The sequence below is a fragment of the Crocodylus siamensis genome, chromosome 1 (assembly GCF_052110815.1).
Source record: "Crocodylus siamensis isolate JL-2025a chromosome 1, ASM5211081v1, whole genome shotgun sequence".
In the NCBI taxonomy this organism is placed as follows: Eukaryota; Metazoa; Chordata; order Crocodylia; family Crocodylidae; genus Crocodylus; species Crocodylus siamensis.
In genome coordinates this window covers 386,526,942-386,551,449 of record NC_143395.1, presented here as the reverse complement: position 1 = coordinate 386,551,449, position 24,508 = coordinate 386,526,942, and the positions used below count along the sequence as shown (strand labels likewise).

The following is a 24,508-nucleotide window of genomic DNA, read 5'->3' as shown; positions in this document are numbered from 1 at the left end:
ATCTGCTGCTGGGCTCTGTCAGGTCACCTTTTAATCTATTTGCATCAATCTTTTTAGATTTTGTTTTGGGGTTTTGAGTTCTCTGCACAAAATGTAAAGTAAATCAAATACTTTCTTCTTGGATTCTAGTCCAGGGTAGACTCTGTCTTCAAGTCTTTTCCATTTCTCAGTGTAGCTCAAAATTATTTAATTTTTGCTGTTTAAGCTCATTCTCACTTGTTTTTCCTCAGCACTCCAGGGGGAAGAATATAAGTTGATTGCAAGAAGTGCATTTGCCGAAGGGAGATTTTGTGATGGATTGTAGGACAAATTATGCGGGTGTTGTCTGACTAGAAATATCCTGTTTCCCTTTTAAAATGATTGATTAATTCCTCACTTTTTTCTCTCCCCCCCACATACATGTATGTGCAAGCGCACACACGTGTGCATGCACCCCCCTCCGGTTTTTATCTGTTCCGGTGAATACCCTCAGCATGGACCTAATTATACTGTAGATGCAATAGATATACATAGCAAGTAGCTTGCACAGATCATGAAGCAGAAGGCATTGCAATACCTTGAACCCTTGCTCTGAGGACGTGGACATTTAGAAGTGTTTCCAGTGGTTGACTAAACTACTTTATCTGACTACACCTGACAAAGTAGGTTTTTGCCTATGAAAGCTCATACTTCTCTGAACCAGTTAAGTCTCCACTATCCTACCTTCTGCCTACCAAGAAGAAACAAAGGTATCCAGACCATATTCCCATTGTCTATAGGATTGCTATACCCTTGATGTACCAGATCAGATACTACATGAAGCAGATGTGGAAGACTCTCTGAACTTTGTTCCCCTGGATTTGGGTCATGAATAATTTTGGGGAGCAATTAGGGAAATCACTCCTGATAAACAGTACAATGAAAGCTGGCTAATTGGACTTAAAAAGGGCAAGATCTTTTCCAAAAACATTATAATGTCTTTGCCTAACTTAGACATGTGAATCATCTATATCAGGGGTTGGAGGCATTGGGGGCCACGGGGCTTTATTTCTGCTGCAGCGGGGCAGTGAGGGATTTAGTGAAGGCACAGGGCTCTGCCTGTGCTGCACTGCAGTTGGGCAGTAGAGAGAAGCAGCGGAGGCAGGCAGGTCCTAGTGCCTGCCTATCTCAGACCTGAGCAGGGTCATTCTGGCCCATCATCAGAAAATGTTGCTAATCCCTGATTTGTTCATTTGAAAGTTCAAGATGGTCACTATGGGAAGTGGTGTGCTTTTATAGAGAGAGGTGACTGGCCCATGTGGTCGGCCTGTTGCTGATCCTTTTCTGCACACGTGCTACTTGTCTAACTTTGAGATATGTAAGAAATCAGAACTGTTAAAATGTATATATTGCCTTTTTACATTGATATTAGCATATGAGATTGTGCTGGCACAGTTTGGTTTATCTGCATGGTTTTAGAGTGTACTTGTTCTCCTCCTTGAACAATTGGTCATTGAGTACAACTGATGAGGGCCATCCAAAATCAGTACATTGCTACTGTAGGGTTGGAATCATTGTGGTTCACTGGAAGTCTCAACTTTGCTAGCTGATCAGCTGAGGTATGTAGCAGCTTTGCTAGATATTGCTGAGCTGCCTCCAGTATATTACGAAGCTAAGAAATCTAATCTCAGAAGTTATAAGAGCTAGCAAGCTTCAGTTTGGAGAAGAATAAGAATGTTAAGTTTAATGGTAGTAACAGCATGCATTTGTAGTTCCCACGTTTCTCAGCATGAAATAGTAGGAGTCTTATTTCACAGCATATCGCCCAAAACTATTTTGTAACTGATGCTAGAAGAATTGTACTTGTTCATGGCCCTCTGTCACATTCTTGAGTACAAGCTGACAAAAAGTATTTTAGGAGCCCTTGAAAATTAAACCTGGCATATTGCTTGCATGTGAGATGCAAACATTTTGTGCAGTTACATGTAAGTCTTTTTAATGTGGTTTTGACATTTAACACAATTCCTGTGTATCCTTCTATTTTCAGTTTTGTTGCTTGTTTCTTCACGCTTTTCTTCCATGTACAGGTGAAGTCCTTTTCTGGTCCCTAGGATATCCTTTTTTTTAACTTCTTTTTTTTTTTGGTTCTGTGCTCTTTTCTCCTTTCCTTTTTCCACTCATTCTCCTCTTATTGTATCAGTTATTCAGTTAGGAAGGAGGGATGAACCAGGGCTACTTCCAGACTCTTGTACTCGCTAGGCCATACCTAAGTTCTAATACCATTTGTTTTCAATGCTTTTCAATTTTAAATGCTTTTAGCCAGCTCCCCTCTCACCCTGAAAGAAACCCAGCCATAGTGATAAATGCATTGCAGAGAAAAACATGTATTTATGTTGGAAAGGTCTTTATACTTGTTTTAACAACTTTAAAAAAACAGTTATAACTAATGTATTGTTTTGCTTTGTTTTATGTTTTAGAAATATGGCAAATTAACACCTTGTACTGGCTGCAGAGCTCAGTGCAGGTTTTTTGACATGACTCAGTGCATAGGACCTAATGGATATATGGAGCCATACTGCTCAACTGCATGCATGAACACATACAAATCAAAATATGCAAAATCACAAAGTAAGTGAAAAGGATGGTGGATTTTCATCACTGATAAAGAATAGATATGATTTTTTTTAAGGAATATGAAGTTTGCAAATTTTGATTGTTTTTTTGCTTTCAAATAAATTTGTAAATTTTAGAGCTCATCGCTCTCCTGTGAGCTTTATAGATCTGTCAAAAATATTTGTGATAAATATTTGAGTCCATATTGTAGTACTTTCCCACTTTAATAATTGCAGCCTTCCCCACTGTGACCGTTTTTGATCCCTCAAACAGTTCTCACTGTTACGAGGCTTTCAAGTTCCCTGGGGGTGTGGAGGGCAGGGATTGAGGAGGGATTTTGAGACATAAGGAATAACGTACCTGATTCTGCAACATACAGGAGTATACAATATAATCTTCATGCATGTAGGTTGTACTCAGTCTCTTGCACCAAGAAATATTAGATAAGTTCTGCCTATGTGTTTAGTGTATTGCAACTACAGTTCTCCCCCTACAGAAGTCTTTTAGCTAAGAATAAGAGTGTTGGGAATGGTACATCAGTCAGGATGTACCTATTCTTGATTGATAGGAGATAGTAAGCCAATATGAACACTGAATTGAACAAGAGTAGTACACTTTTAATAAGAACAAAAAACTATTTTACTTCAAGCTAATGCTTAATTTTAATGAGCAAGAGCAGCAAAATTTAACACGTTTTGTTTTTTGTTTAGGAGTGAGGTTTGTGGTTGGAAAAGTTAAGAACCAAATTTAGATTTTTACATGGATGGTGGGGAAGTGATGACTTAATACCCAAGAAGTGTATATAAAATTACTTGCATTTATTTTCTTTGTAAATTACATTTTTCTTTTAGGTATGGGAATTATTTGCCACTTTTGTAAACGAAACTCTTTACCTCAGTATCAAGCCACAATGCCCGATGGAAAACTGTACAACTTTTGCAGTTCCAGTTGTGTAGCTAAATTTCAGGTTAGCTGTTGTGTTAAATCTTTTCCTCCCTACATATATATACAACTATTTGTGTATACATGTGTGTTAAAAATATGCATATTAAAATACCAGGCCTTTATGTAACCTATTTGTTTCAATATATGACTAATATGAAAAAAAGATTATCCTGGGACAGAGGCAAGTTTGACAGAAAAGTAGTTTTAGTTTTATGAAGCTATCTGCTGTCTTCAAACCTATGAAAATAAACAGCCAAAAAGTAAACTCCAGTGAATATTCCCACCACACCAACCAATATTAGTTCTTATCACATCTTTCCGTTCCTAAAAGCCAGAGGACAGAGGTGAGCCTGGCAGTAGGTCAACAAATTCTGGCTCTTTCAAACCATGTGGAGGTAAATTCTAAAGTTGAAGAATATCCTGCTGAAAGCCTGCTGAGCTGAGGGATCTGTAGTTCATGGGCCTCTAACTGCAATCGCTATCATCTGTCCTGGAGACAGGGCCATTCTCTGAAATATTTGATTCCTCTGCCATTGAGGGACCAGTAGATGAAAACTAATAATTCAGACTCTCCAGGGTTCAGTAGGTAACCAACTTGTACCCTGGAGCGTTGGTACTCTATACTCCTGTTGAACTACTGCTTATAGGTAAACTGCTGCACTTCTCGTAAGTTTCTGTTTCTGGGTGGTCTTTAGGCATCAGTAGCCAGGCCTCTGAAAGAAGTTGTTGCAGTCTTAAGATTAAACATAATAGAAGAAAATCTTCCTAACATTGTTTTATGACTGTGCAACAGCAGTTGGGGTCCCAATGCTACCTTGACATTTTCTCCTTTGTCATTCAAGTTTGTATTTACCCCAGTTAGGAAGCAGGTGCAATTATTGCTGGATCACATGGTTGTTTCTCTTTACCAACCACCATTATCCTTGTTCACAATGAGCCTCCATCAGATACCCGTTATCTGTGCTCTACTCTTTATCAGAGCATTTGGTAAGGCCTCCATCAACACTCTCTGTTTGATTAAGTAACAAAATAAAGCTGCATTTCATCAGTGTACTGAAAATGTGATAACCCATACCACTTCTATTGACCCTTCCAGCAGTCTCATGTACAGTTCTTGTCCTCTTATTTCAACAAGATGGAACTCAGCAGAATTTCCACAAAGCTGAAAAGCAGTTGTCCAAAACAACCCTTTGCTATCTCTCTGAATGTTAAGAATAAAGTTACTAAAGGACAGTCTTCTGCCAGGGTTTGCAGGAGTCAATATTTCAACAGTGATCTTGAGAACAGCTGATAATTCTGCTATGGTCATCATGGCTTGCTGATTTTCCTTTGTCTAGAACTTGCTACTGAAATTGCAGTGGTAGTGTTGGCACACCTGAGCATAGATTGTCCTTGTCCCAGCTAATCTGCAGGCAGCCACACTGCAGCCACATTGTGTATATGCATTGTCTTCAATCTGGACTCAGAAGCCAATTATTTGAGCCATAGTGGGATAATTGTGTATATCCAGTGACTTCGGGTTTCTGACTTAGGGTCATATACAGTCACTTACTTAAACTAAGACAATAATCTAATTTTCACCAAAGTTTAGTACCTGAACCATATTTTCCTCTAGTTTTCACTGTCCAGGGAGTTCATAGGTTCTGCAGCACAGGCTGTTTAGTGTGGAGTATTCCCAATATCTCTAATTCTTGGGTGAATTATGCAAGACTGAATTCAAGCTGAGAAGAACTACTGTTCCATTCAGTGCGACATGATCCATGGAAGCAGTTTCTAATGGCATGATTTACTTCCCAAAGCCAGATTTCCCAATGAAAGGTGGGCTCCATTAGTTTTATATTATATTTAAAATGCAGGTAGGAACCTATATTATACCGTAAGAGGCTACGTTGAAAACTATATACTTATCGTTACCCTTCTGTACCAAGGTGGTAATTTTTTTTTTTAGTTAAATGACTATGTGCTGCAGTACTACAGGGATGGACAAATAATTTAACTTGCTTATAAAGGTTCAGATTGACTCGATTGTTGGCTGATGCAAATAATTTAGCTTTACCTTTTAAACACATGATTATGCAGCCACTAGTAACCCATTTTGTCCTTTTGAATAATCAGGTGGTTTTAAAAAGGGAATCCTTTCAAAGTAGGATACAGTCAGGTAATGCATACAATATGAATGAGTACCATCATGAAGTGGATATTGAACAGTTCTGCACAGCTTTGTACTTCAGTCTATAGGGAGTATTGTAGATTTAGTGACCCAAGTGGTCCTTTCCAGTCCTACATTGCTTTCTTTTGTGAAAAGGAATTGTTTAAGGCCTTAGACATCAGCATGTTACCTTTCTGCTAGCCATGGGACATTCTGCAGTAATAAGTGGAACATGCAAAGTGAGGTTTCCATCCAAAGTCTTTCAGTCTGTTTTTAATCTAGGTTGCTATGTTTTATTGTTTTAATAGCATTTCACCTTTAGAAGCGAACAAACCTTTCATTTCCAAATAAAAACTTTTAATGCATTTGAGCATTTCAGTTGATGTAATGCACTGTGCAATATATTCTAGTCTAGAATATAGAATTGTCCCTTGAATGGCTAATGCATTCATCCTTATAATTAAGAAGGAAGAAAGAACAAGCAATCTAAAACTGCTGTCAGTTATTCCATAGGTGGTTGCTGGTAGAACAGTTTGTTAGTGTCTTTTATCTTGAGTTGTTCTGTCATGTGCCAAATATATTCCTGAGTGGTCTTAAGGTAATGGTTCAGGATTGAGTATGAAGTTGGTCCAGAATCATGTTACCATCTCCACCCACTATTTTCTTATCACTTAGTAGGTCTGTTGTGTCAGGTGAAAGATGTTGTGTTTGACTGTAACTTTTAAGGAAGCTAAAGCTTCCTTTTGCATATAGGGACTACTCTACGAACATCTATCTCCATGTCATCTTGCCAGTAGCCTCAATGCTACTTGGAGCAAGTTCTTTTAAAATAGTTTGCCTTTGGTTAAGTTTTGCCATCTGTTTTCTTCCAATATTTGTGTGAGCTGAATTTGGGAGTGGAGGAGATCTAATATTTCAGACTTTTGTAAGTAAAATATGCTGCAGCATGTTGGACATTCTGTTTGCAGTCTGGTGGGACATTTACTATTTTCCTTTACTGTCAGTTTGGTGGTTTAAGTATTTTTCCTGTATATCAAAGTGACATGCAGGGAAAAGTTATGAAAGCAAGTGGGGGAGTGTGACACGGTGATAAAAATCTATGCTGTGTGTATGGTAGTAATAGAGAACATCTGGTGAGACCTGTAGTTTTCTTTTTCTCTCCCCCTACTCCCCAAATGCTTTGGTGTATTTCAAATCTTGATTTTCTGTTATTCTATGTGGGACAATCATGGGTTAGGAGATGCTCTAGTAAACTTCCATTTGATAAGGGGAAAACATTTTGCACACTGAAGAATTTTTGGTTTACATTACTTCCCACACAAGAACAATATGAATAGTTCTAATTTGTTTACGTGTGTTTTATCTGTAGAAATTTGGTATGCCTGTATTCTTTTTGGGTTTCTTAGCAGATCTGCAGCCTGTGCGTTTGTGAGCTGAATTACTGTCAAAATTTGAATTGCCCTTATTCTGATCAAGGCAGACCACCATGGTGTCTGTCAGTGCAATGCAGATGTCAGTGACAAGCACCAGACAAGTAGCTGTAGCGATGTTTTAGTTCTCGCAGTCCAATTCCAGGTTGCATTTGTTCCACTCTTTTATTCTGACACTGGCAACCAGGGTAACTTCTTGTTCAGGTTCCATACAAACCTGAGAGTAGCCTCTGATAGTCTCAGATGTACCTGGCACTTCTCATGTCTTTTCTATTAAGTACAAACCCAAGAACAGCCAAATGGGACTGCTTTGGCTTGTAATCAAAATAAAAAAGGACATAAATGTATAACTTAAAACAGAATTTTAATTAAGTACAATATAGATTGATTTTTGTTGTGAGAAGTGACCTGCAAAAAATTTTAATGAGCTTGTAAACTTTTTCTTCTGTGTTATTTGTTTTAACTGTAACACCTATGTTGTATTAGATGCTTCCCAGGCATTTAAGGAGGACATTGCTCTGTACAGCTTGTAGTTTAAGGAAAGAAAGATGTTAGGGGGAAGAAATTACAATATACATATCTAATTGATTCACCATAATCATCAGGGCAGAAATAGCACTTAAATAAGGATTTAACTGAAGGCAGAGTAGCAGCCTTACAGATGAACTCAAAGACGGGTGGAAAAAAAGCTGAAGGAAGCTTTAGCTTGTTCTTTTTAAAATCATTTTTGCATGGATTATTTTAGAAATATCTTAAATTTGGAAGTCTGTTCTTTCCATGGATGTGTTGGCGGTTATCTGGTAAACATGGTAGGCCTCCGGTATTAAGGTCTGATATTATAGTTGAAGAGGGAAGGATGCTGAATTGTTTATAAACAAAACCTCCTTTAATATTGAATTAAGTGTTATGCATTATAAAGAAGGAAAATAGTTACTAGCAATTGTTTCATGTCATCTTTGTCATAAAGCTAATTCTCTGTTCCTTGTTTCTTGGTGGTCGTTGTAGAAGAACAGACAAACAAACAAAAATGTATAGTACTTTTTAGACTTGGGCACACAACATTCTTCTCTATGACCATTTGCCTTGCTCAACTTCTTACAGCTCTAGAATTTCCCATTGGCATCCAGCTGTTATTTCAGCAGCATCTCTTGCACTCCTGAGCAAATAAGGAAAATATCCTTTAGACCTGCACGGTCCTCCAGTGTTTCCTCATTTCCCAGTCAGTATACTGTCTGGGGCCTCCACTGTACTATGTGGGGAGTAGGTGGTGGGGAGCATTTGTGAATACATACCTGAAGGACTCAGGGGAGATATCTTTTTCTCTAGTCCTACTGTACTTTCTTCTCTGAAACCTGGAGGGAAACAAGAGAGCATCTTCAGTAATAAGAGTTTTTAAAAAGCAAATGAAGAAATAAAAAGCAAGCAAAACTAAAAAGAAATTGAAGAAACTAACAAAATAATACAGCCAAACTGTTAGCTTTTTGAGCAAAATACCCATACTTATAGAACCATAGTTTAATAACCTCTGGTAGTCAGTCCAGCATTACATGTAGAGAGAACTACTGACTTCATAATTGCATATGTAGTTTTTTAAAGTATAGCAGGTTGTAGCTGCTTTTCTCAGCATATGCCTACCTCCCAGTTCAAGCCTGATATGGCTTTTTCAAACAATGGAAGAAGCCAAATATGATGAAATTCTCTACAGAAGGGAACTGTATTCAACATAGCAGAAGAAAGTCAACACTACAATCCCTGAAATTTTTGCATTGCATAATGTGTATGAGCATCATTATGCTAGACTTAATTAAAACTGCACAGTTGACTGGTGGGATAGGTCATATTTGGTAAAGGTGTGTCAGCATTTGGCTTGCTTTATACTGGGGAATGTCTTCTCTGTAGTAAGGATTTGCATCAGTATGACTACAGCTTTGTTTCAGATTCTCATAGTGTAAATGGATCCTAAAGAACTTAAAATGTCCCAGGAGAATTGATCTTAGACAAGCCAGTAATCATTTTTAACTGACATAGCTGTTGAAATCAGATAAAAAACTGGAATTACTCTGATTTGAATGGTCAATTTAAACTGATTAGCTCCCTCTCTCTTTAAAAATGTCTTCCTGCTGCACATGTATTTATAATCTGTCCTGCTCTGAAAAGGCTACCGACAAGACAGGTGTAAGGAAATTTGTATTCTCTTCTTGGTTCTTCAGATTTCCATCATCTGAGATGAACTAGCATTGAGACCCAACTTATTGGTTGGTCTAGTGTTGTGCAAAGGATGGTATCTGCAATGGGTTTATATTACCTTTGAAAGGCTGTAGTATAGTAGTTCTGCAGCTGAGTTCTTTATCTGTTGTGGCTCTGGCTTCTTCTATACCTTCAGTTGGAATTCATGGGGTCTCTGATTTCACAGCCCTGAGTGATCTGAGATTTAGCTGTCTGATAGCGCCTTTCCTTGCCATGGTAGTTGAGGTGAACTGGGATGCTTAACTGGCATTTCCTAGATTAGGATTAGTGTGGAGGAGTGAAGTGGGAGTGATCGGACACCTGGTTTCAGGGTGTTCTCATTGGAAGACCCTTTACTTTTGTATTTATTTTCTTGATTGGTCTGCTAGATTTCATGTTTGACCTTTTAAGACCTGTTGCAAGACCCATCTCTTCCCAGGCTTTTTTGCCTGAGGGCAGAGTAGCATTCCTCTACCTCAGTCTGTTTTTTTTGGTACAGATATTGCTTTGTCTGGTTGTTTCCCTGTAAAACCTCTTGAGATAAAAAGGATAGCCCAAGATGGGAATTGTGTTTATTTTAAGCTGTATGACTTTGCAGTTAATAATGAAGTCATCCCTGGTCTTGGACTACTTTTCAGTGTGCATACATGTATACAAAAATCAGGCAGAGAGAGGCCCTGAAGACTGAGTATGGTAGAAGGAAAATGTAGAAGAATCAAGGCAGAAGATCATCAAAGGTGAAATAAGTAGACTGCATCAAGAATAGCTGGAGACTCTGCAATTGTAGGAGCCCTATAAAGTAATCAGAGTTGAGGAAAAAGAATCAAGACAAAACTGCTCACCTGTATTGCCTCTTAAGAAAAGCTCCTGAATTTTATATATCAATCTCCCAAATTCTCAGTAACCATTTAACATTAGTAAAAGTATTTTCAGAATTAAGAAAAATATTAACTTGTGAAATGCTTTCCCATACAGTGATATATGTACATTTTTATATTTTTCAGACTCTTAGTGTGCAGTCTTCAACCAATGGTCAGTTTGTTTCTCCAAGTGATATTCAGCTGAAATGCAATTATTGCAAAAGTTCTTTCTGTTCAAAGCCAGAAGTACTGGAGTGGGAAGTAAGTTCTTTAGTCTGGATGCAGAACTAGGGATGGTTAAGCATACTTAAGGTCATCTGCAAAGGTTTAAACCAGCATTGTATTTGTTTATCTCTAAGTAGGTAGTATAAAAAAAAATCTATTGAAACTTCTTATGTAGTAAGTGAGGTAGTTACAAAAAATGTCCAACTTATTTTTTAATGATGGAAACTAACATATTTAACTCTGTGCTGTGTATGGATAATATAAAATAGCAAAGAAGTCTCTAGAATTAAGGAGGGAAAAAGGATTTTTTTTTTAACTCAGGCTTGAAGTCTGCTTTCATCTCCTTTACATCTATTATTGATATAACTGACCTAGATCATCTTTACTCTTCTAGAAGTTGGGGAGGCAAATATCTGAAGACTTACAAATATATGATCTTTACCCATTGTCATGTTCTGCACGTGAAATGATTAATTAATAGCTTTTGTAGCACTGAGGGGGCTGGACTTGGATCTTCCAAGGTCCTTTCCAGCCCTAATGCCTATGAAATCTATGAATACCAGTTTGATCAAAAGCTGGCGGTTATTTTGATAGTCATGTTATCTCCATATTGCGTGCACTCTTTTTCAGAAGTGTGCCATAAACAAAAGTTATTAAAGTAAATTCTTGTTTAAAGTTGTACTCCTAATCTGTTTCTATGTAACCTTTTTGTAATGTTTTGTGGTTTTATTTAGAACAAAGTATATCAGTTCTGCAGCAGAACTTGTTCTGATGATTATAAGAAACTGCACTGTATAGTTACATACTGTGAATACTGCCAAGAGGAGAAAACGCTGCATGAAACAGTGAATTTCTCTGGTATCAAAAGACCGTTCTGTAGTGAAGGTACGTTTATTTCTTACCTATGTTGTTACTGTCATAGTTCTACTGCCTTGCTTTATGATATTAAAAAGTTTCATACTAAAATAAGATTCTAACTTAATCAAGAGTATTTGAGCTGGAGCAGAGATCTTTCCCTTCCTGATGGCTATTGTTCTTTTGAATTTTTGACTTACTCCTAGGTTCGGGAAAGCTATGCATGAGTCCCCAAGAATGTGTCAGTGGTCTGCACCATTCTCCCTTGAGAGAGATTTGTTTTTTTTGAGACCAGTGTTGTAATACCTACACCTCTTTACCAGGATTGAGCTGGTGCAGGCATTCCATCTGGAATTCTCAAAAAAGCAAAAATTATTAGAAAACAAAAGTTCACGTAAGCAGTAATTGGCTGTTTTAATACGTGATCACTGTGAGCTTAGTATAATCTTTGACTAGTGAATTTGAAATACTTAAAGGAAAAATAGATTCAGAAAATGGTAGAGGTGGTTGGGGATGGGGTTCTTTAAAATATATTGAAAGCATGAAAGAGTGGTGTGTTTATAAAACATGGAAAAACTCAACTGAATCTGAAGTTTTTCAGGCAGCATGAAACAGACTCTGAGTAGTGATTCTGAAAAATACTTTTGTGGGTTTAGTTTTCTCTCTCTTCACTTATTTCATACAAATTTACTTGGTTAAAAAGGTGCTTCAGTTGTTTGGTTTCCTTGTTGTTTTCTTTTTAAGTCTAACGACCACACACACAAAATTAATTTGGTACCTGAACCTCTGTTATGTCTTTATACACTTTCAAGTCCTGTAATCTTAACAGGATATCACCTCTTTTCTCCTTTGAGGCAGGACCTGTCCTTTGATAGTGGGATTGATCTCACCTTGAAAAGCCTGACAATTCTTTGCCTCCTGTGGTGCAAACAATAATTTCAAATTTGTTTTATGATACAGTTCTTCTTACCTATAACTTAAATCCCACAAAAACTGGGTGGGGGGACCCACCTATCTAATAAATCTCTTCCCGACTTGGACCTGGTCCCCAGTATCTCCCAAGTTAGCATTTTTGAACTGTATATGAGTTCTTTGTTTTTGGAGACCACAGCCCACATTACTTGCTTCTAAATTTCCATACTGCATGATGGTACCCTTTTTCCTTCTACAAAGCAGATCTATCTGAATGATGATCAGAAAGATTCTGGAGACTGAGGGTCACTAGATAGCAGTATCAGCACTGATACTGTTCTTTCCAATGGAATTTTCAACTCAGTAAACTCTAGCTCCTCAGGTCTTCCACCTGCCCACTTTTCCTATTCAGAAGTGGGATCCTATTCAGGATACTTTGACAAATGTCCTGGCCTGCTTTTTATCACATGGATTCAGCAAACAAAGTGACCTCTGAGGTCACAAGGTTTATTTTTCTCTGGAGAGAGGCAGTCTTTGTAGTAATCCTGCCTGCTTGTGGTAGTTGCCATCTTGACTGATACAGCTGTAAAAATGGCTTTGTGCAAGCTGAGCTGGAATCAGGTTGTCTCTGTAGACTGGGCACAGAGGAGAATGAAATGCACCGAAAAGTGTAGCACATCAAATAGTGGCTAATGCCTTTAGTGGCCATGTTTAATGCTGTCTGTTCCCAGTTCATTCAGGGGGTTTTCTTAGTCTTTTAGCCTGCTACCCAAGTAGACAACTTGTTGATGGAGCCATGTCCTCTCTTGTCTCATCTCATCCCTAGGATGAACCCTGCTTTTGGTCATGGAAAGAAGGTTTAAAAGAAAAAGCCATCTAAGTTAATGAAAGCTCTCCAGCTTGACTCCTCACAGCATAATATTAACATTGAATGTTCGTTATAAACCTGAAATGCAGGGAAAGAAAGTGGCATGCAGGTCTAGTTCAGAACTTCTTGATGCGGAGGGGAGGAGTATTTGATCTCCATGTCTCCCACAACCCAAGAAGAAAGGAGAAGGTCATTGAAGAGGAATAAATTATCCTATTCAAATTCATCACTAGAATGTGATTAGAAAAAGCGTAAGTCAAAGGAGTCAGCAGCTGTTCTTAAGTAGACTGTAGGATAAAGCATTTTCCATCTATATGATTGAACCTGTGTATTTTTGCCCTAGCTGTTTACTCAGGATAGTTGGGAGAACAAAATGTAGTGTTCAACAAGAACTGGATAAAATATAGTTTCTTAGGGACTGTGGTATTTTGTTTGTCATATGTGCAAAATGAAAATAATGACCAAAATTGAACAAATTTCAGACAACTTCAAAAGCCTTGTTGCTTCGGAAGAATCAAAATGGTAATCCTGATGAAGGGGAGGAGTAGTTACTGCTTGTCAGTAAGACTTTTGGAGAAGTTCTTACCCAAAATGCAAGAATTTTACTTGACAAGATTGTAGATGAAAGGCCACTACTGAGATCTTTTTGCACCATTAGCATTTAAGAAGTTCTACAGCTTTATCTTGCTTCTCACGTTGCATTGGCCTGGACTGTTGACCTGAAAGTGCCAGTGTAAAAAAAGTGCCTAGTGCCAAAGTGTAAAAGAAAGAAAGAAAAACAAAACAAAAATAAATTAAAATCAAATGCTCCTGCAAATGTCTTTGGCTGCCACCTTTACAGCAGATAAATTTCTGTACTCCTTATGTTGCTTGCCCTTGTATTTAGTGTCTGGAACACACATGGAGAGACAATCATTTTATGCATTTATTCAAGTAAAAACTACTGAAAAACAAAGATCAAAGCTATTGGGAATGTAATGGGATAAGGAAAAGTTGCCTGTCCTTTGTAAGGTACTACAAAGGGCATTTTAGTCTGCCTTTTCAGAAAAGGCAATCCTTATGTCCCTTGCTTATCAAGAACCCAAAGATGCAATGTCATTCAGAAACAAGAGGAAAGGACTGACCACACACTAGTTTTGTAGACCAGGCAGCAAAATACAGGGACATTTCTGTCCTTTCCCATTCTCGTAGGAATAAAGGCTATCTCAGGTGGATCTTCAAGACTTATCAGAACTTTGGTAAAATGAAAACCTGTTATTCATCAGATCCCAGGACAGGTATTTGTAAATTGCTCTGACTGAGGCTTTCCCATCATCAAAGCCATAGAAATAATTTCCATGAATGAAAAATTCTAAGGAATATAATCAATTTTCTTTGACCTAATGGAAAAGTAAATGAAAAGATTTTAGATGACAACCAAGAACCACGTTATGGAACACCTCTAAATTGGCTAACTTCCAGTGTTGGACTGCTACTTGATAGTGACATGATCTCTTTGAGGCGGTAAATGTTATTGTTAGCATTGGTTTAATGGTCCGAGTTTGTATGAAATCTTGTAAAGACTGAACTGTCAAATAATACAGCTAGGGTAGTCAAACAAAAAGTGAAAAGGGAGCAGAAATGAGTTTTACTGTGGAACAGTCAGACTTGTGCTTATATTTTAAATATATCTGTAGCACATGCAGGGCCATCCCTAGGGGGAGGGAGGGGGTGAATCGGGGTGACCGTGCTTTGGGGGGCCCCGCAGAGCCGGGCAGAGTGGCCATGGAGACTTTGTGCCACCGCTTCCAGCTTCGCATCCAGCTGCTTGCTCCTGCCCCCTGCCAGCACCAATGGCAGCAGTAGCTTCTTCACATCCCGGGGTGGGGGTGGGGCCCCGTGTGAGCTGATTTGCTCTGGGTCCCGTGCCCTGCTCAGGTCAGCTCTGACCACATGTACAGAAATCATAATTGAAAACATGGAGGTGTACACATGAACAAAGGTGCCTGTACTACATGGTGACTGCTTAGCTGGGTGTAGCTCATGTGCCATCAGTGGTTCCTCTGTGAGGGAAGTCATCAGAAGTTCTGTCCAAGTTTTGATAGAGATGAATAGGTCTAGTCATGACTCTACAGCAGGGACGAGCAAAGTCTGACCTGCAGTGGACTCCATTTCCCAGCAGCTCCTGCCTGCATCGCTGTGGCCAATTTCTGTGGAGACTCCAGGAACGGTGGGACTGTGACAGCACAGGGCTAGGGAGTTCATGGAGAATAGGCCTCAGCAGTGCTGACAGGGCATGCAGCTGGGTGGAGAGCTGCTCCAGGACTGGGATCTTGCGGTGGTGATGGCGTGGTCCGGAGCCAGGGCAGAGCTGCAATCCACTGCCCACAGGGGTGTGCAGGCTATGGATTACACCTCTGCCCTGGCTCTGGATCACACTGAAAAATACAAGGCCTGGCCCCGGAGCAGCTTCCCTGCCCAGCCTTGTAACCTGCCAGTGCTGCTGGCAAAGGTTCTCTTTTAATGTTCTCTATTAAACAGATATCTTGGTATTGTATGTATTTCATGGTACACTCTGAAAACAAATGTAGTAGAACAGTCTGAGACTATCATTCCTGGATATAACCCCATCTGCTCAAACATACAAAACTTCTGGCTGGTAGGGGTACAGTCAAACCCCATCATATTATAATTAATGCACTTAGGGACTTGAGAAGGAGCAACTAGTGCTACTTTGGACATCCACAAAATATTTTGAGTTCCTGAAGGAAATTTGAATTCTTCATGGGGGAAAAACATGGACAAAGTTCAAATACCAGTATTATGAAACACTCTTAAGCATATTTAACAGTAGCTTAGATAAACACATGTTGGATTTTTTGTAAGGCTGCTTTTTATTTTCCTTTCAAAGCAAACACCATCAAGAAGCCTATATTTTGGCTGTCATTACTATGTTTGGTTGTGCTAGTTATTGACAAAAATATCAGATTCCCAAAGGGTGTGTCATTTTTGAGTCCTGTTCCTATCCATTTGTGTTGCTGTCTTGCACCAAACACAGGATTGGTGTTTCTGTACATTTACTTTCCAAATCTGCTTTTTAATTAATGTATTGGAAATATACAGTTTCCTTGACAAGAGTACGGAACCTTCCCCAGAACTGAACCCGCATTCATATGAAAGCTTGTTTGATTTCTTTGCAGAGTTGTGGGTATGTTGCCTCATTTTTGTCCAAGTCCCCAAGTATTCTAATGTATTCTTGAGCAGCATAAACTGACCATAGATTTCATAGACATTAGGGCTGGAAGGGACCTCGGAAGATCATCAAGTCCAGCCCTGCGCCCAAAGGACAGGAAGTCAGCTGTGGTCATAAGATCCCAGCAAGATAAGCATCCAGTTTACTCTTGAAGGTGCTCAATGTAGGTGCTTGAACCACCTCCGGTGGCAGGCTGTTCCAGATCTTGGGGGCTCAGACAGTAAAGAAATTCTTCCTTACGTCCAGCCTGAAACGGTCTTGTAGTAGTTTATGACCATTCGACCTCGTCATCCCTTGGGGCGCTCTGGTGAACAAACATTCCCCCAGATACTGGTGGTCACCCTGATAAACTTATAGGTGGCCATCAGATCATCCCTGAGCCTGCGCTTTTCCAGGCTAAAGAGCCCCATGGCTCTCAGCGTGTCGTAAGATCTGTTTTCCTGACCTCTGATCATGCGCGTGGCTCTTCTCTGGACTCTCTCAAACTTCTCCACATCCTTTTTTGAATTGTGGAGCCCAAAACTGGGCACAGTACTCCAGCTGCGGCCTCACCAAGGCCAAGTATAAGGAGAGAATGACGTCCCGGGATTTGCTTGAGAAACATCTATGCATGCAAGCCAGCGTTTTGATCGCTTTAGTAGCCGCAGCATCACATTGCAAGCTCATGTTCATCTTGTGGTCAGTGATGACCCCCAAGTCTTTCTTCCGTAGTGCTAGCCAGCATAGCACTGCCAAGCCTATAAGGATGCTGCAGGTTTTCTTCCCGAGGTGGAGAACCTTGCATTTTTCAGTGTTAAACACCATCGGGTTCTCATCTGCCCATTTGCTGAGCCTGTCCAGGTCAGCCTGGATCACCCATCTTTCTTCTGGCATGGATGCTTCGCCCCAAAGTTTGGTGTCATCAGTGAACTTGGCCAGTCCGCTCCTGACTCTAGTGTCCACATCATTAATGAAGTTGTTGAACAATATGGGTCCAAGGACAGAGCCTTGGGGGACCCCACTGGTCACAGGACACCATGACGAGTGACTGCCATCAATTACAACCGTCTGGGTCCAACCACGGAGCCAATTTCCCAGCCAGCGGATCATGGTGTACCCAAGGCCACAGTTGGCTAGTTTCGCCAAGAGGTGATCATGGGATACCAGATCGAAAGCCTTTTTGAAGTCAAGAGATATGACATCAATCTCTTCTCCCTTGTCCAGGTGATAGGTCACCTGGTCGTAGAAGGAAATGAGATTGGTCAACAAGACCTACCTGCAACAAACCTGTGCTGGCTATCCCTTAGGATGTTGGCATCGGCTAGTCCGTTAAGGTTGGCCTCTTTAATAAACTTTTCTAAGATCTTCCCCAGGATAGAAGTCAGGCTAATGGGCCTATACTTAGCCAGATCCACTTTCCTCCCTTTCTTGAAGATAGGCACCACATTGGCCTTTTTCCAGTCTTTGGGCACTACACCCGAGTGCCAAGAGTTTTCAAAGATCCATGCCAGGGGCTGGGCTATGACGCTTGCCAGCTCTTTGAGTACCCTGGGGTGTAGATTGTCAGGGCTGGCTGACATGAAGGTATCCAGCTTCTCAAAATGTTCCTTCACAAGGTCAGCGTTTATGGAGGGCAGGGGATCAACCTCACCCAGACCTCCCTGTCCCATAGCGGGCATGGGCGTCCCATGGGACTGATGAAAGACCGATGCAAAGTACCCATTTAATAGGTTGGCTTTTCCCTGGGCATCAGTTGCCCCGTCTGGTTCAGCAGGGGTCCAGTGTTGCCCTTGCTTTTCCTTCGGCTCCCCACATATCTGAAAAAGGCCTTTTTATTGTCCTTGATGCTTGAAGCTAGTTGGAGTTCAGTTGCAGCTTTGGCTTTCCTGGTTTGCTCCCTGCATGACTGGACCAGTGCAAAATAATCCTCCTTGGAGATGAATCCCATCCTTTGTAGGCTTTTCTTTTTATCCTTAGGAGGTCTGCTTAGGTCCCTGGAGAGCCAGGGGGGCTGCTGTGCTCTCCTGCTGCCTTTCTTCTTAGATGGAATAGAATTAGCTTGTGCATTGAGGATCACTCCCCTGAGGAGCAACTGCCCTTCTTGAACTCCCCTCTCCCTGGGATCATGGTCCCTTAGGACCTGGCTCACAAGCCTTCTGAGCTTGTAAAAGTCAGCTTTCCTGAAGTCAAGGACTTCCGTGTTGCTGACCAGTAGAAAGGCTGTCAAAATCTGTCTATTCAGGAAAAAAAAACCTGGGGAAAATCAACTGCCTTTCTAATGCTTTACCACCTCAAGGGAAAGATGCTCAAAACTTTGATATCAGACTGAGTTAAGGAGTGTATTGTACATGTGGAAGTTTAGGTATTACAAGGATATATTACAGGTGTATATACAGGTATAGATATTAGAAGTAGAACTTGGAATCATAGAAAATAGGGCTTAGAGTAATGAACCTCAGGAGGTCAACTTGATATCATTCAACCCCTTACTTCAAGGTAGGATGATTCCTATCCAAACCATCCCATTCCAATTTCTGGTCTAACCCAGTGGTTCTCAAACTTTTTTTTTGTACTAGGACGCATTTGTAAACATCAAGGAGCAGTCCTGACCCAGTGCTCCTCACTCCCAGCCCCCCCAGCATGTGGAGCAGGGAGTGGGTTTGTAGGGCAGGACGGGGGGGGCCCAAGCAGCCCCTCAGAGGCTGGAACTCTCTGCCTGTCTGCAAGGGAAAAGCTATGATTTCCTACATTTTTCTTCTTTAAAGGAAAATCCATTTGAAGTTTGTTTGCAACCCTTTCATATATTCTAGCAACCCATGGGTTGAGAAACACTGGTCTAACATATTCCTAAAGCTGCAAACAACCCTATTGCCCAGCTGCAAGGCATATAGCCCCAAATCGCCAACAATGCTGTAGCTTACCCAGGTAAGGCAGGGGAAAGACAGCATTGTCAATATCCTTCTGCTGTGAGGGTTATTGAAATAAATACACTCAACTCTGAGGAAGAGGGCTGTGCCCCACACCTCTCCCCTCCCCACCCCAATAGAGAAAGGCAAATTCTCCTTCCCCCTGCCCTTGCATCCATGCCAATCTGACTGTATCGTAACTAGAGAACCAGAACTCCCTTTTCTGTAATCCTGTCCCTTCCATAAACTTAGCCCCTTTAATCTTCTTTTGTAATTAAGCCAGTTATGGAGCTGTCCTTCATTTTCTTGTTGCTAAGCATAGGTTTCTCTGATACCGGTACCTGTCCTGCACTATACAGCTTGTGCACTCTCCCAGCAATTCATGTGGTAGGCTCTTGGGCCTACCAACTCTTGTTTTCTGCAACACACTCCAGAAATAACTTATAGATCATCCATGACCAGTGCTTATCCAACCTTTTCTTGAACTCCTCCAATGATGGAGATTTTGCAACTTCCGCAGGCAGTTTATTCCACTGCTTCACTGTTCTAGCAGGGAAGTAATTTTTCCTAATAACCAGTCTAAACCTATTTTGCTTCTATTTCAGGCCACTGTTACATGTCCTGCTCTCTGCAGCAACAGAGAAAAAGTGTTCTCCCTCTTCTTTATGGCAGCCCTGCAGACATTTGAAGAATGTTACCATATCCCTTCTTTAATCGCCTTTTCTGCAAGCTGAACATGCTTATTGCTTTCAGCCTCTCCTGATATGGGTTACCTTCCAAGCCCTTTATTATTATTATTGTTGCCTACTTCTGAACCATCTCTAACTTTTCCATGTCCTTTTAAAAATGCTAGAGTCCACAATTGTGCATAGTATTCTAGATAAGGCCTGACCAGTGCCAAATAAGGAAGCACTCACCCTCCTCTACGTTATACCTAATGCTCCTATTGATGCAGCCCAAAACTGTTGTTTCTTTCAAGCTGTATCACACTGCAGATTCATTCTGAGTCTGTGGTCCACCAGGACTCCCAGACCCTCTGCAGCACTGCCATCTAGCTGGTTGTCACCTATTTTCTTTTTGTGCTTTTAATTTTTCTTCCTGTGGTGTAGCACCTTATATTTGTCAGCATTGAACTTCATCCTGTTAAATTGAAAAGCTGGGCCAGAATAATTAAGATCCTTCTGAATTGTGCTCCTGTCCTCCAGTGTGTTTACAGTCCTTCACAGTTTTGCCATCTGCAGTTTTTCTCAGAAAGCTCTGTTCCTGCATCCAGTTAAGCGTGTTTTCAGAACCTGGCCCGAGACATACCAGTATGGGACTCCACTCAAAACCTCCTGCCATTCTGACATGGATCCATTTATAATTATCCTTTGTTGTAGCTATTGAACCAGTTGTCTGTTTTATAGTTTTATCTAGCCCATATTTCTCCAATTTGTTTATTAGAAGATCATGTGGGACTTCATCAGAAGGCTCACTGAAGTCTAGATATACTACATCCACTGCTTTCCCTTCATCCATTCAACTAGTTACTTTGTCAAGAAGGAGATCAGGTCTGCTGGCATGATTTGTTCTCAGCAAATCCATGCTAGCTGTATGTGATCAGTTTGTCTTCCTTCAGATGCTTGCAAATGGACTTCCTTATGGGTATTGCTCTCACTATAGCTAGTGGCAATGCTGGAGGCAGAATAGAAAAGCTTGATTACATAAAGAATGACTCAAACCAGTTACTTGCCATCAGTATGTCTTCTTGGAATTGTCTTGAGCACATCCAGTCTTTTGTCATTCTAATATCTGAGCAATTCTACAAAGTGATGTTTCAGTAGCTTTTTTTCCCATGTGGACTCAGATTTTCTATAGCTGATATTCCTTTCTTCTGGGTATGACGTTCCCTGTTTTGAACATTGCACTTTTAAAATATACAGCAGCTTGGGAAAAGAAAGCCTGTATCCTTACCTATGAACTTTTTTAAAGATGATTCATGTCTGGTAGTCTGTATCCTGAGAGGAGAAAGATGTGACTTCAGTTATCTAAAGTCTAAAGGCTCTTTTTCAAAAGAGTTGTATGTTAATTTAAAGATAATGTTGCGTGTACTGTTTTGATGGGTTTTAAATATGGGAAGGTTTCTTGGATGTGTGCATGTAAATGCAAGATTTTTAAAAATGGAACTAAATTTGAATGATTCTGTAGTTGCTTTAGATGAATAGAATGAACAGAATTTGCTTTGATTCTATGGCACTAACAAGAGTAAAAATTAGTGAAAATATCAAAAAGAGAAAGTGGCTTTGATGGTGAATGCCTACGGAAAGCACACATGTTGAATAAAATATTGCAGATTTTAAACATTTTAACTAAGAATATTGATAACTTGTTTCTTATTTCTAAATAAATAAATGTTTTTTCAGCTTAAAAAAATTAAATAAATGTTTTTTCAGCTTAATAAAATACCCAAATTTTATTAAGTGTATAGGGTTGGCCCTATACACTTCACTTATTTTTCTACATGATATTTTAGGTAAAGTAAATGCACTCTAAATCCCTGTATTTTAATTACTTGCAAAAGGGGCTTTTTAAAACTTAATGATAAATTAATGTTTTGTTTCAAAATACATTCAGCCTTTGTACCCTGGAAACGCTTAAGAAAGTTAACTGATAAGAAAAATTTTAGGCAATATGAAGCAGTGATATAAGAAAACATTCTAATCATTAGATTTATTCTTTTTCTCCACTAGAGGGAGAACTATATCGAGGAAAAATTGGTAGTAGATTAGAAGGGACCACCCAGGTCAGTCACCAAGTCCACTTACATTCATGTAATAGATATATGAAGTTCATAATGGTCCACAAGGACTCCAGCATTTCCTGTACACTGCAAGGCACAAAGTATTTATGATACTCTAAAATAAAAGAAGTTCATTACAAAACACCAGAGCCTCAGAAATTATGATGTGTATGTAGCGAGCAGGACCAAGGGTGCCAGCAGTGTTCTGCAATAGCACAGAATGTTTCAGGAACACCAGGATATTTTACCAGCATATTTTACCTAGGAAGCAAATTGTGTCCCATGCAACAGAAGATTTATGAAAACAGTGGACCTTGCCAGTCTAACATGAGATGAAATTTCTTTCTGACTTCAAATCTGATGATTGGCTTATTTCTCAGTATGTAAGCAGTAGCACTAGTCAGGCATCTGAGAGATTTTTCAGTACCATTAAGAGCACTTGTGTACCTGTCACAATCTCCCACTTCCAGCTGTGGCACATCTCTGATGCTTTAAAGAAACTCACACAAAAAAAAGAGTTGTGTACTCGGTGGGGAAGGAATTGGTCCTTATCTGACAGGTGGCTAACAGAAGTTCTAAAGCATGGGATTAATTGATTGTATTATTAAATACACTATACTATAGACGAATAAAGGAAGAAAAACTATTCAATAAAGGACTGTTACAACTGTCGAAGCTGGTCTTCACTTGCATAAGGAACCTGTAGAATTCATAAACTAAGGTAGATAAGGTTCTTTGGGTGAATCTGATATCTTTTATTAGACCAACTTAAATAGTTGAAAAAAAATTATAGCAAGCTTTCAGGTTTAAAAACCCTTTGTCATGCTGAGGAAGTCTCTGCAGTTGCTGTATGCTCTTCCTAAATGGAATGAATTGTAAAGAAGCCCAAAGGCTAGGCTGACTCCCCAGGTACCTCTCTACTAGTTGATTGCAACATTCATCCCCCTTCTCCCCCCTCCCCAGCCTGTCTCTCACCCATTGACTCCTCAGTTTACATCTTCATTGATTGCCTGTCTTGCATGCATACCAGCCTAGCCTCTGGCTTCTTTACTATTTATTCCATTCAGGAAGAGCACACACAATTGCAGAGACTTCCTCAACCTGACGAAGGGTTTTTGAACCCGAAAGCTTCTTACAACATGTTTTCTAACTAATTAAGTTGGTCTAATACAAGATACCAGATTCACCCAAAGAACCTTGTCTACCTGTGTCCTTAGACCAACATGGCTACAACCAACACCCCTGTAAACTAAGGTCTGTTCTTGAGAAGACGCAGAGTTTACTTGAAGAACCCTGAAGTATTGCAGATTTGCCCTAATACCTGGTAACGTCCTGTTTTGTTTAAAGTATGTGTCACAGTAGGGAATATGAAATAAAAAGTAACATAAGTTTGCCAAAGGTTTTTTTGCCAAGCTAAATTGAATCTTTCTTTAAATGAAGTAAGTGATATTTTTCTAGATGGGGGAAATGTAGCTTTCCTGCATCTGGACTTCAGTCAACCATTGGATATGTTGTTGTATAGGAGATTTAATTATTAAATTTAAGAAGTGTGTGTTAGAAGAACTGTAAGGTAAGTAAGAAACTGGTTGAAGGGTAGATGGCAATTAGTAATGTTAAAAGAAATAGTATACAGCTGGAGTAAAGTTCTTCAGGTATTTGGCCCATGGGCCAATCTTGAATATGTTCATTAATGATGCTGGCACAAGAACGTAGGTGTGTGCTGATGCAATATTGTTAGGAGGCATTGAGAGGATGGACTATACTACAGAAGAGGATTGGGATACCATACTAATAACCTTGTCTGTAGTAATAAAAATGGGATGAATTTAAGAATACAAAATGCAAGGCAGTGAATTTATGGACCAGTAAAATTTTGCTGTAAGATGAAAAGTTGTTCAGTTAAAGATAACTGAGGAGGAGAAGGATCTGCATGGACTAGAATCATAAGATGACCATGAGCTACCAGTTTGATGCATCTAGGAAAAAGGCAGTGCAACCCAAGCATGGGTCAGGAGAGGTGTTTGTAGTAAAGATAAAAATGTATTAAAGTCATTATAGAAGATGCAGTGGTTTTTCTGGAGAACTGTATACTTTTCAGCCTTTCTGTATTTAAGAAAAATAAATAGAAATTGGAACAGTTATAGAGGGGGCTACTAGGATCATCAAGAAAATAGAGAGCTGCTTTTAGGAGATTAGAAAAGTTTGGTTTCTTTAATCTAGCAAAATTTATGGTTGAGAAGGGTATGATTGCTCCTTACAAGTGTAGTACGGAGGTAAACAGGGTAGGAGTAGAAATGTGTGTAAAGTGGGCATTTATTAAATGTATGCAGAAAATTAAGACATTCTTGACACTTACACTGATCAAGTTCTGGAACATTCTTCCAATCAGAGTAGTTAAAATCTAATTGTTTTTAGGATGGAGCTCAGTACATTTGTGAAAGAAATTATATGATGGGGTACCAGACAGGTTCCCATGCAGTCATACGTGTTCTTATTCTTCACAGACCAAGCTGGGAAGGATAAGAGTCAGATGCACAGATCTGGGGTTGAGACTCTTCTTTAGCTTATTCA

The 24,508-nt window shown here is 39.8% G+C and overlaps 1 protein-coding gene across 2 annotated transcripts in view; it reads left to right on the top strand.

Annotated features, from left to right (window-relative positions):
* Window positions 1-24,508, top strand: part of ZMYM2 (zinc finger MYM-type containing 2) — a 104,860-nt gene that overhangs the window by 29,022 nt on the left and 51,330 nt on the right. For both annotated transcript variants that reach the window (XM_090029263.1, XM_090029254.1), the window contains 4 exons: window positions 2,436-2,586; window positions 3,423-3,538; window positions 10,326-10,442; window positions 11,141-11,291. In XM_090029263.1, coding sequence (XP_089885389.1) covers window positions 2,436-2,586; window positions 3,423-3,538; window positions 10,326-10,442; window positions 11,141-11,291 — 535 coding nt within the window. The remainder of the gene's footprint in view (window positions 1-2,435; window positions 2,587-3,422; window positions 3,539-10,325; window positions 10,443-11,140; window positions 11,292-24,508) is intronic.